The sequence below is a fragment of the Nicotiana tabacum genome, chromosome 24 (assembly GCF_000715075.1).
Source record: "Nicotiana tabacum cultivar K326 chromosome 24, ASM71507v2, whole genome shotgun sequence".
NCBI classification, from domain to species: Eukaryota; Viridiplantae; Streptophyta; class Magnoliopsida; order Solanales; family Solanaceae; genus Nicotiana; species Nicotiana tabacum.
Genome location: NC_134103.1, coordinates 77,754,743 through 77,766,935, shown reverse-complemented (window position 1 = coordinate 77,766,935; position 12,193 = coordinate 77,754,743). Strand labels below are relative to the sequence as shown.

The 12,193-nt window shown below is 35.9% G+C and overlaps 1 protein-coding gene and 1 pseudogene across 2 annotated transcripts; both read left to right on the top strand.

Annotated features, from left to right (window-relative positions):
• LOC107832491 (cellulose synthase-like protein D4) lies at positions 1-5,263 on the top strand (annotated as a pseudogene).
• A 1,246-nt stretch (positions 5,264-6,509) lies between these two features.
• Positions 6,510-11,253, top strand: LOC107832499 (uncharacterized). Of its 2 annotated transcripts, XM_016660362.2 has the most exons (8): positions 6,510-6,650; positions 7,484-7,597; positions 8,160-8,338; positions 9,284-9,424; positions 9,928-10,036; positions 10,138-10,199; positions 10,657-10,760; positions 10,941-11,253. In XM_016660362.2, exons 3-8 carry the CDS (start codon positions 8,246-8,248, stop codon positions 11,044-11,046), a joined length of 615 nt encoding a protein of 204 aa, XP_016515848.1. In that variant the 5' UTR covers positions 6,510-6,650; positions 7,484-7,597; positions 8,160-8,245; the 3' UTR covers positions 11,047-11,253. The 2 variants fall into 2 exon arrangements, with proteins under 2 accessions (XP_016515848.1, XP_016515842.1); XM_016660356.2 differs by lacking the exon at positions 7,484-7,597 and having other exon boundaries at positions 6,514-6,650.
• Positions 11,254-12,193: the final 940 nt, after the last annotated feature.

Below are 12,193 nucleotides of genomic sequence, written 5' to 3'. Positions count from 1 at the left end.
TAAAAAAATCCTAAACCTTTGTTTTAGCTATCAAAAGTTGTAACATTGATAGTTAAAATGAATAATAATTCAATGGCAGCCTTTCTTTTCTTTCTTTTTTAGTACTCTCCTAAAAATATTATTGGGGTGGTCATCAGCTACAACATTGAACAGCAAAAAGTGATTCCCATATCTAACATGAAGAAAGGAAAGATCCGTTGCCAAAGACCACCCAATTAACTCACAAGTTTTTCATCAACATTTTGGTGAAAATAGTTAGTTTTAATTACTAGGTTATGTTTTGAGAATATTGAAAAAAAATGGCAAGTTTGTCAGGGGCACCATCTAAGAAAGCAATACGTAGCCCTGGAGGAACAAATCCAGGTGGTTCTCAGGGTGGTAATAAGGGAAGTTCAAGTGGACAAACAGTAAAATTTGCACGACGAACGTCGAGTGGACGATATGTGAGCTTGTCTAGAGAAGATCTTGACATGTCAGGGGAATTTTCAGGTGATTACATGAACTACACCGTTCAAATTCCGCCAACGCCTGATAATCAGCCAATGGACACGTCCGTGGCAGCGAAGGCAGAAGAGCAATACGTTTCTAATTCGCTGTTTACCGGTGGATTCAACAGCGTTACCCGTGCACATCTCATGGATAAGGTCATTGAATCCGAAGTTAGTCATCCTCAAATGGCTGGATCCAAGGGTTCGTCCTGTTCGATGCCTGCTTGTGATGGAAAGATCATGAAAGATGAAAGGGGAAATGATGTAATCCCTTGTGAATGCAGGTAATTAATTGCTCTTTATGTTGTTGTTCTAGTGTATTCCACCAATTTGAAATGAGTTTAAGTTACACGCACTTTAAAAGAATATTTATAAGTAAATCTTTCCTTCCTTTTCAATTTAAATGACACACTTTCTTTATTAGTCCGTTCTAAAAAGAACGACACATTTCTATATTTAGAAATAATTTAACTTTAAATTTTTTATTTTACCCACTTTAACCTCAATGAGAAGCTTTTATAGCAACGCAAATATTATGGTCCTATAAGCCTTTTACCCTTTAAACTTTTAGGACCACATATTTCAAAAGTATTGTTTTTCTTTCTTAAACTTTGTGTCAAGTCAAATTAACTCTTCTAAATTGAAACGGCGGGAGTAATAAATTAAACATTAATTGGTAATCTAATAAAAATAGTTACTAACTTACTATTACATGTTAAAATTTGCTTTACAGCTTGTTTGGATAATTGTTACATGCCGTTTCATAATGTATTGTATTGTATTATGTTGTTTTGGATAAATACAACGTTTGAATAGATTGTATCATTTCCCGTTGTTTCGTGATGTCATACATCAGCAATACGAAGAATAATCTTGTAATATTACAAAGAAAATGTGGTTGAATTATTATATAAAAGAAGGTAAAAGATAAAATAAGATATTTAATAATAAGGAAGAGCAAGATGAGAAAAAAAAAAAGTAAGATAATGATGCGACTACACCAAATCGGTTGTTACATAAAGTTACATTTTTCGTCGTTACGTAACGTCGTTACGTAACGATGTATTTAACGATACAATACAATAAAATTTAAGTAACAATTGAAACAAATATTGTATGTAAAGGAACAATACGATATAATACAATACGAAACAACCATGCAAACAAGTTGTTACATTGCTAGTGTATATAATTTGAATCCATTAGAACTTGTGCTGATAAGTATTTCTTTTGAGCATTGTTTAGGTTCAAAATATGTAGAGATTGTTACATGGACTCACAAAAGGACACTGGTCTATGCCCGGGCTGCAAAGAACCTTACAAGATCGGGGATATTGATGACGAGATCCCAAATTTTAATAATGGAGCATTGTCTTTACCGGCACCAGAAGGTGCCAAAGGGAGTCGTGGCAATATGTCTATGATGAAAAGAAATCAAAATGGAGAGTTTGATCATAACAAATGGCTCTTTGAGACACAGGGCACCTATGGATATGGAAATGCTTATTGGCCTGATGATAGAGATGGAGATGATGGCGACGATGGAATGCAAAAAGGCGTGCTCGATACATCTGCTGAAATACCTTGGAAACCCCTTAGTAGGAAGTTGCCAATACCGCATAGCATTATTAGCCCTTATAGGTATGTACTTCAATTTTGCTACAAGGGATAGTTATATAGTAATGATATGCATTTTAATTTCTTGTGAATTAATGGCAATGTACAGGTTGCTAATTGTTATTCGACTAGTGGTATTGGGCTTCTTCTTGACATGGAGAATAAGACATCCGAACCCGGATGCAATATGGCTATGGCTGATGTCAATTATATGTGAAATATGGTTTGCATTTTCATGGATTTTGGATCAAATTCCTAAGGTGACACCTGTTAACCGCTCTACTGATCTAGTGGTACTGCGCGAGAAGTTTGAAATGCCATCACCGTCTAATCCTTCGGGTAGGTCAGATCTCCCTGGAGTTGATTTATTCGTGTCAACGGCTGATCCAGATAAAGAGCCACCCCTCGTCACAGCCAATACAATCCTATCCATTCTAGCAGTTGACTATCCCGTGGAGAAGCTAGCTTGCTACATTTCAGACGATGGCGGTGCTCTTCTGACTTTCGAGGCAATGGCTGAAGCTGCTAGCTTCGCCGATTTATGGGTACCATTCTGCAGGAAACATGATATTGAGCCTAGGAATCCTGAAGCCTATTTTACCCTGAAAGGCGATCCTACTAAGAACAAGAAGCGATCTGATTTCGTCAAAGATAGACGAAGGGTTAAAAGGGAATATGATGAATTTAAGGTAAGGATAAATGGCCTGCCAGATTCAATAAGAAGGAGATCAGATGCATTTAACGCTCGAGAGGAAATGAAGCAGTTAAAGCACATGAAAGAGAGCGGCGCTGATCCTGCAGAGATAATCAAAGTTCAAAAGGCTACTTGGATGGCTGATGGGACTCACTGGCCTGGAACATGGGCCACCCCGAGTAGGGATCATGCCAAAGGTGATCATCCTGGAATCCTTCAGGTATAAATAATGGTTACTTGTTTTTTTTTTTCCTTCTTTTTTTAAGAATTGTCACATTCATTTTGCAAATATATACCTTATATAATTTGCAGGTAATGTTGAAACCCCCAAGTAGTGACCCCCTAATGGGAGGGGGTGAAGAAAACTTTTTGGATTTTTCGGACGTGGACATAAGGCTTCCAATGTTTGTGTATGTGTCACGTGAGAAGCGGCCTGGGTATGATCACAATAAAAAAGCTGGTGCCATGAACGCACTAGTGCGAGCTTCTGCTATATTGTCTAATGGCCCGTTCATACTCAACCTTGATTGTGATCACTACATATACAACTGCTTAGCTATTCGTGAAGGGATGTGTTTCATGATGGATAGAGGTGGAGAAGATATATGTTATATTCAATTCCCTCAACGATTTGAAGGCATCGATCCCTCTGATCGTTATGCCAATCACAATACTGTGTTTTTCGATGGAAATATGCGTGCACTTGATGGCCTCCAGGTACATATCAAACACATGACTTGCATTTTTCTCAATTTCATAACCATATTAAACTTGCTCGTCCATTTATATATAGGGTCCTATGTATGTGGGGATAATTTGGCAGAAAAGGAGTGCTCATCTTCTAACTTGCTTTAGTACCTAGCTAAATAAAAAAAATCAGGCTCAAATTTAGCAATCACCATAACTTAAGCAATATCCCGGTTTTGCTTGGGAAACTTGATCCAAGATCCATCAGTCCTAATGTGAGCTTTCTTGTATAGCTGATCACCCTGCTGTCAAGTATGGCCGACCTCCTGGTGCTCTTCGAGCCCCAAGGGAACCACTTGATGCCACCACTGTCGCCGAAGCAGTCTCTGTCATATCTTGTTGGTAAGCTCCTCGTATTTAATTAATTCCAAGTTGTTGGTAAACTCAGTTGCCATATGTAACAACCCAGTTCACTAGTGATATTGTCCACTTTGGGCCCAGGTCGCACGGCTTTAAAATATGTCATTAGGGTCTAAGACTTGTTTACTTATACACCCAGCATCTCACCCGTGTTTTGTAGATGTGGGGATTGTGTCACTTTTTTACATGTAAATACTTTTGGAAATTAAATTGGGCAAAACATTAATTAATGCAGGTATGAAGACAAGACGGAGTGGGGTGATCGAGTAGGATGGATTTATGGTTCAGTGACAGAAGATGTGGTGACTGGATACAGAATGCACAACCGTGGATGGCGTTCTGTTTATTGCATAACCAAGCGCGATGCCTTTCGCGGATCAGCGCCCATAAACTTAACAGATAGGTTACATCAAGTGCTCCGTTGGGCAACAGGTTCTGTTGAAATCTTTTTCTCAGGAAACAATGCATTTCTAGCATCCAGAAAACTCAAGGTCCTCCAACGTCTCGCGTACCTGAACGTTGGCATTTATCCTTTCACTTCCCTTTTCCTAATTGTCTACTGTTTTCTACCTGCACTCTCCCTCATCTCCGGCCAATTCATCGTCCAGAATCTCAACGTCGCATTCCTCATATTTCTATTAACTATAACTGTATGTCTCATCGGGTTAGCTCTCCTGGAAGTGAAATGGTCCGGCGTTGCACTAGAAGATTGGTGGAGAAACGAACAATTTTGGCTCATTTCAGGAACTAGTGCACATCTTGCTGCTGTAGTTCAAGGTCTCCTGAAAGTAATTGCTGGCATTGAAATTTCTTTTACGCTCACTTCTAAATCCGCTGGAGAAGACGTCAATGACATTTACGCCGATTTGTACTTAGTCAAATGGACTTCATTGATGATCCCGCCTATAGTTATCGGTATGATTAACATTATTGCTATTGTGATTGCATTTTCCAGGGCAGTGTTTGCAACTGTTCCAGAGTGGGGAAAGTTTATTGGTGGAGCTTTCTTTGCTTTTTGGGTGTTAGCTCATTTATATCCTTTTGCTAAAGGATTAATGGGCAGAAGAAGAAAAACACCAACAATTGTGTTTGTTTGGTCAGGACTTATTGCAATTACACTTTCCTTGTTATGGATTGCTATAAATCCACAGCAAGGTAAGCCTGTACAAGGTATTGGTGGCTTTCAGTTTCCTTAAGTCATCAATTCAGATTAATTAAAACCAAAATATATGTTGCATCAGGATTTAGAGAAAGTAGATTTGGAATTAATGTAATTTATTATGAATATTTTTTTTTTTAATTTTTGTTTGCGTATATAGAGTTCTGAGTAAAAAAATAATGGATCTCGAAATATTTACAGTAGCATGTATCTCATAATGGATCTCTGAAATATTTCCGCTAGCATGTATCTCGAAAGATACCACTAAGGAAACATTGTTATGTTTTACAAAATTTGCAAGTTATTGGCCTTTTATGTTTATGTACTTTCTTTTGCACAAGTAATTCCTTGCTCGTTTTCCTTTTCCATAAGATGATCAACTTTCTTTCATTTTACCGTCATATAAAGGCGACCTCATCATAATGGTTTCCGGCTATAGCATATTCGTAAGAAAATCATAAAATAAATAAAGAGCAAAAGAAACATCTTCTCAATTCATTGGCATCAAAAAAGATCTCGATTTAAAGTTTGATAAATTATTTTATATTTTACTAAATAACGCTAGAATTATAATGACTGAAATACATTGTTTTAAGGGTTTCATTATTAGGACAATACAATGCCCATGTATGATGACAATTGTTACAAAATGAACTTAGAGTAACCATAATTATTAAGAGATCGATCATAATGATAAAATATGGTCAAACTGACCTCTAGAACAAAAATGTTACTATATCACTACAAGAAAAATGGATATTAACGACGGAACAAATTCTTTAAACTTTAATTCTTGTTCTGAAAAGTCAATAGACAATAGTGACCAAAAGAATCTAGTCTCCACATGTAATTATGGGCTCCTTTGCAAAAGAGTCAATAAAAATGAGGTATAATGACTAGTTATTAGTTTAAGTTGAAGCCATAAGATTGTCTAGCTTCTCGGAAGTCATAGTGTTTTAACTACCTCAAATACAAAGAATTTGCTACAAAAACTTTCCACAGTACAATGTAAACAATACTGTAGAAGAGTCTACATCAGCTCTATAAATGATGAATGGTCTCTTTATATAGCTTGTGCTATCCTCATCTCTAGAGCAAACTTTGTTGAATAGGCTCGAAGTTTATTTCTTATCAAGTCGGCTAGTAGCTCGCTAGAAAAAAAGTTTTCTATCCACCTATATTTAGTAGTAATAATTCAAATTTGAAATACTCATTTTACCCTCTATGGTTTATCGACCCACAAATATTTATAATACAATTTTTTTTAAAAATTTATATATTTTTTTTAAAACTTCGTGCTCAATTTATATTGTCTCGTAAATTTTTAACGGGACATGGATGATTAATTTACTAACTTAACAAAGTTATAAGGCTAAAGTGAACCTTTTTCTTTATTTATTTATTTTTTCTCTAAGACTTGGTGGATCTACATATAAAATAAAATAAAAATTCAGTAGTTCTCTTTCTCTCCCTCTACGCTCTATTTCTCTTCCCCGGCGTGCATATCGGGTGCAATCGAACGTCACTGCAGCACCGAATCAACAACCAGCAACATCTACTTCTGCCGCTTCCTCTTTTAAATCAGGTTTCAGTTTCTCTTTCCTTATCCTCCTCCTTTTTCCGATCACTGTTGAGTACCTTTTTTTCTTCCAATTTATGATTTACAATATCGGATCACAAAAACGAATTGATGTTATTTGTTGTATTTTGAGCTCAAATTCTGAATCGGAAGCTGTAATTCGGTACTTTAGGTTTCCCTTTTCTCAATTGGAGTATTAATTCCGGATTGCAATTTCTTCGCGATTTATATTCTTAAAATCCGGCTTACATTCTGAATTATGAGAGTGAATAATTGTTTATTCTTAAGTTCTTTTCTAAGTTAATTGAAAAAACTGGATACTGTTCCAATTTTTACTATATGTTAATTTTTATTTTATTTCATGTATTTCAATGGAAATGCTAATGGAGTAATGGTAAAAGCACGTGTCGTTGTTGATAGTTATTACTTTATGTTGGATATAAGGTGCTTATACTGTTGGTCCGACATATTTGGCAATTGATGTCTTCACTGAATTAGCTTGTTTATATTACGTCCAGTAGCTTGTAATTCTTTTTTCTCCTTTTGGCATTAATTTACTTAAGACGATGTTTGTTTGAGCTTGAGCCTCGCTCTACTTTCTTATACACTAGAAGGATATGGTCAATGTTACTTGATTAGTTTGCCAATTAATAGTATGAAACAAGCTGGCAGCAAGCCAATCTTGACCTGTGTTTAATAAGCTGAATTGCTGTTTGATCCCTTTAGTTTTAGATCATAGATCATGCATTGGTTACTTCAACTTATGCCCTTCAATTTTGGATTATTTGGAAACTCATCTCCTCTTTTGATTTGCCTTTTTTTTTTTCTTTTTTTTTTAGCAATGGTCCCTACCCAAAGGAGCATCTGAATGTTACTTATGAATACCGGAAAAGAAAGACAAAGCATTTTGAATGTTCATTATTTAGAGCATTTCAGTTGAAATAGCAACTTACGTGAGTTTCAAGTTGGTTAACTTTTCTTTGTATCAGTGATCTTCTGTTTGGTGACTTGCTATCCTTCACAGAGAAGAAGGTTTCCCGTGAATTTAGTTTTTTTAAAGAAATGATTTCTTCTACCATTGTTATTTTTTGCTGGAGATGGGATTCAATAGCATTGTAATACCAATTCCTGTTGATCCTTGTTTCTTAGGGCTGCATAATAAGCAGTTGGTGGGGTGGGAAGGAGAATAATTCTACCTTCACTGGAAGTTACAGTTAATTAAGTGGTAGCTTTAGAAAGAGGGAGTCGCGATATCATCCATTACTCATTAGCAAGAATGTATATATTGAGATGCAAATTGAGGGTTTTCCAGTTGCCGGTGGGGTAAGTAGAATTCCTAATGGCTGGTATTGGGGCTTCAATTGTATTTCGACATGAGCGAGCATCATGATTGTTATGGGACATCCTTTCCCAAGGATAAGAACGTTCATTCACTTTAGTCAATGATTTAGTTTTTCCATTTTGAGATGTCTCGCTTGCTATGCATGAAGATCGTAATGAGTCCTTTCATTTCAGGTTTCATCGTGATGACCAGAGAACAAGTCACCATATAACCTATTGCAGTTTGTCGCAAATCATAGAGGAAACAGAAGAAGATAGAGATGTTTTCATTATTTTATGGATTATATAAGTACATGTTTAGCAAGACAGAGTTTCATGTCCTTATTCTTGGGATTGACAAGGCTGGGAAAACGGTACGTTATTAGCTATTTTCTTCCTTCATTTTTATTTTATTTTAAAGATTTTGATTGCATGCAATATCTCTTGTACTTTATGCAATCCAGCTTTATGTATAATCTTTTTTAACCACTTTTTATTTTGTGATTGATAGGCTTTAATGACTTTATTCCCCCTAGTGGAATTAGGTGTTATTTTCATACACAATGCAATAACATACACACATCTAGTGATGTAGCACAGATTCTTGTAAGCCTTAGCTATACAGTGAACAAGAACTCAATAGATCGACAGTGGAACTTATTAGCATTATGTAGGGCTTAAACATAGGAAGCAAGAAAAGAAAAATTAGAAGGAAAAAACTAGTCTATATCCTTTCCTTTGTGAAGAAGAGGGTATGAAAAATATAAAAAAACCTTAGGTATCTAGAAACATACACACATCTAGTGATGTAGCACGGATGCATGCAAGCATATAATTAGCTATACCAGTGAACAAGCACTCAACAGATCTACAGTGGAACTTATGAGGATTATGTAGAGTCTTAAGCAAAGGAGGCAAGAAAAGCAAAAATTAGAAGAAAAAAACAACTAGTCCATATGCTTGTAAAAAATATGATTATAGGAATATGGATATAGGAGTGAAGTTCATTTTAGCTTATTCTATAAGATGAAATGTTGTCCTTAACACTTACTAAAAGAAAGTTGTCCCTGGATTAGTGTGCTGTAAACACTAATCTGAATAGCTTAGTTACACTTTTTTTGTTTTGTTATTTACTTTTTTTTTAAATGATATTTTTTCTTTCTCTTTCTCTTTTTTTGTTTTTTGGGTGGGTGGGTGGGTGAGTGGGGGTGGGGGTGGGTGGGTTGCGAATGTCACATGCTTAACCATTACTGATATTTATCAATGTCTAGTCTTGAAACATTTCTTTCTAATCCTTCTTTCTATTATTAAATTTCTAGACACTGTTAGAGAAATTAAAGTCACAATACTCAAACTTGGAAGGCCTTCCACCAGATCGTATTGTTCCAACTGTGGGGCTCAATATTGGTCGTGTTGAAGTATCAAATACGAAGCTTGTATTTTGGGATTTAGGAGGTCAGGTATGAACTTTGCTTCCTGTAACGTCTGAGATGATTAAATTTTCCATTTTAGAATTGCAAAGAATCTGTAAATATTAATGCAGCATCAGATACATGTATTATGTCTGACAAAAGACAAGGTTGAAGTGCTTGACATCAGGGATCTGTTTTACACTTTTAAGTTTGATGATGAAATGTATGTTCTTGTTATCATAGTTGCAAGATTTTAGGTGTATATTTTGTAACATATGATGGTCATCTACTACTCTTGTTTCCCACATGTATTTCCAAACTTTAGATGTATTTTGGTAATTGCTGCCTTATATAGAACAGTTATCGTATGCATGATCTTTGTAATAATTGATGGAGGAATTATACAATATTCTTATGTTTTCTCGCTAGAGCTAGTCAGCAGTTAGGGGGGTCTCAATGTCTTTGAAAGCAAGATACTGTTATATCTTTCTGCCAGTTATAGACATTCATCTAAGTTTCTCTGACTAACATGAGACCATTTAAACTCCTAGCCTGGTCTTCGCTCAATCTGGGAGAAGTATTATGAAGAGGCACATGCTGTGATATTTGTTGTTGATGCTGCTTGTCCATCACGCTTTGAGGATTCCAAATCTGCGCTTGGTATGTACTGTTGGTTAGTCATGTTTACAAGCTTTTGTCTAGTTCACGATTTTTTAGGGAGTAAGCATCATGGTTTTTTTTTTCACTTCAACGGTTGGCAGAAAAGGTTCTCCGGCATGAGGATCTGCAAGGAGCACCACTTCTGATATTAGCAAACAAGCAGGTAAAGGCAGACAGCAGTTTCTTCCACCTAAAAGAGGTTCTTTATTGTGTATGTCATTAATTGAACAGAGCACAGCTTTTTGTCTCTTCCTTGTCTAATTCATCTTTCAATGATGATTATATTTCTATCACCTCCGGTTTTGATAATGTTTATACTTTATTTGCCAAAGACTAGATGTTTTTGGTTTCAAAATGAACTCATTTCTTGTTTTATCATTGTCACAAAGGATCCTATTTTAAATGTGCCTTCATCAAAAAAGGAAAAAGGATTCTAAATATTGACTAGCGGATACGATATCAGTGCTATAGACGCTCCCTTGTTCCTTTATTTGTTTTTTGCTTATCTGGCTGTCCGATTTTTCTGGAGGGAGAAGAGTAAATAGTTGGCTGATTACATTAATCCTTTTGTGCTTGACGCGACCAGTCTTTTGCTTATGTGCATCCATTTATCAAAGCAGGACCTTGCAGATGCTGTGTCAGCGGAAGAACTTGCCCGGTATCTTGATCTCAAGAAACTCGATGAGAGAGCTTACACCTTTTTAGCTGTTTCAGGCTATGATGGGTGAGTAATCTTCTTCTTATCAGTATCACACATAAGAACTGTATTTCTCCAGGTAATATATTCATATAGAAGACCGCTGCATAAAACCATTTTCCCAGCAAGGTTTGACATATTATAAGTTGGTTTAAAAGCTCTGCAAACAAGCTTCAATAATGCAAGCTTTTGCTTGCTTGATTGCAGGTTAGGAGTTAAGGAAAGTGTGAATTGGCTCGTAGATGTAATGGAGAGGAGTAAGAGAACTGAAATGTTGCAAATCCGAGCAGGGGCAAACCTTAGCTCTACTTAGAAGGAATCACCCATTGCAATAATTGTTACCATACCATTCCTGTAACTTTTGTAAGTAAATCAGGTTCAAGTTTTAATCCCATATTACGTCAGTGATACGAGTAAAATGTGCTGTTAACCAGCTGTTAGCCTTCGCAACTGCCAGCTTCTATGAAGTTTACCTCCAAATTACACTTCCTCAATATAAAGACGAAAAGAAGTTCTTTGATTCTCATTGTCGATGACTTGTGTATCTTTATTGCTGTTTTCATACTGAATAGAAAACCAATTTATACACTCACTGCATTCAAATGATAGTGATGGGTGATATGGAGCATGGGGCAAGATTGTTATTTCATTTGACATGGTCAAGAACAATATGAGAATTCAGATTCTGATTAGTGCCAGTGGACTAGTGGAGGATAAGTTCCATTGACATCTCTTGAACTTTTGTGTATCCTTAAATTTTAGAATGTTATTGGAAGGAGGGAAATAGAGTAGGAACAGGGGATCAGAGTGACGTCGGGTGATGTCAAATGATTCTACTCTTATAACGTACTACTACTAGTATTTTTTGCATAGAAGGATGTGCCGTCCATAAAGATGGAATGAATATTATGGGTTCAAATTTCAGTAGAGAAAAAAGTCAAAGTGATTTCTTTCCATTTTTACAAGTCTTAGCGGGCGTTTGGACATAAGAATTGTAAAATTCCAAAATAGAGGGAAAAAAATTTTCTAAGTGAAAATGGTATTTGAAATTTAGAGTTGTGTTTGGACATGAATATAATTTTGGGTTGTTTTTGAAGTTTTGTGAATGATTTGAGTGAAAATTTAATGAACTTTTTGGAGTTTTTCAAATTTTCGAAAATTTTCAAAATACATCTTCAAGTGAAAATTGGAAATTTTATGAACAAACGCTGATTTCAAAAAAAAGTGAATTTTTTTTGGGAAAAAGGGAAAAATTTCTTATGTCCAAACGGGCTCTTAGTCAACTAAGTTATCCGGTGAGTATCAGTATATACTATGGTGGATGCAGGGGGTGTCAAATGGGCAGGATGGGTCAATTTTGGGCGGGTTAAAATTGGTTGAGTTAATAATTGACCCGTTCAAAAGTTACTTGGGTTAAGATGGGTTGGGTCAAGATGGGCTAAAATTTGGGTCATAGCCCA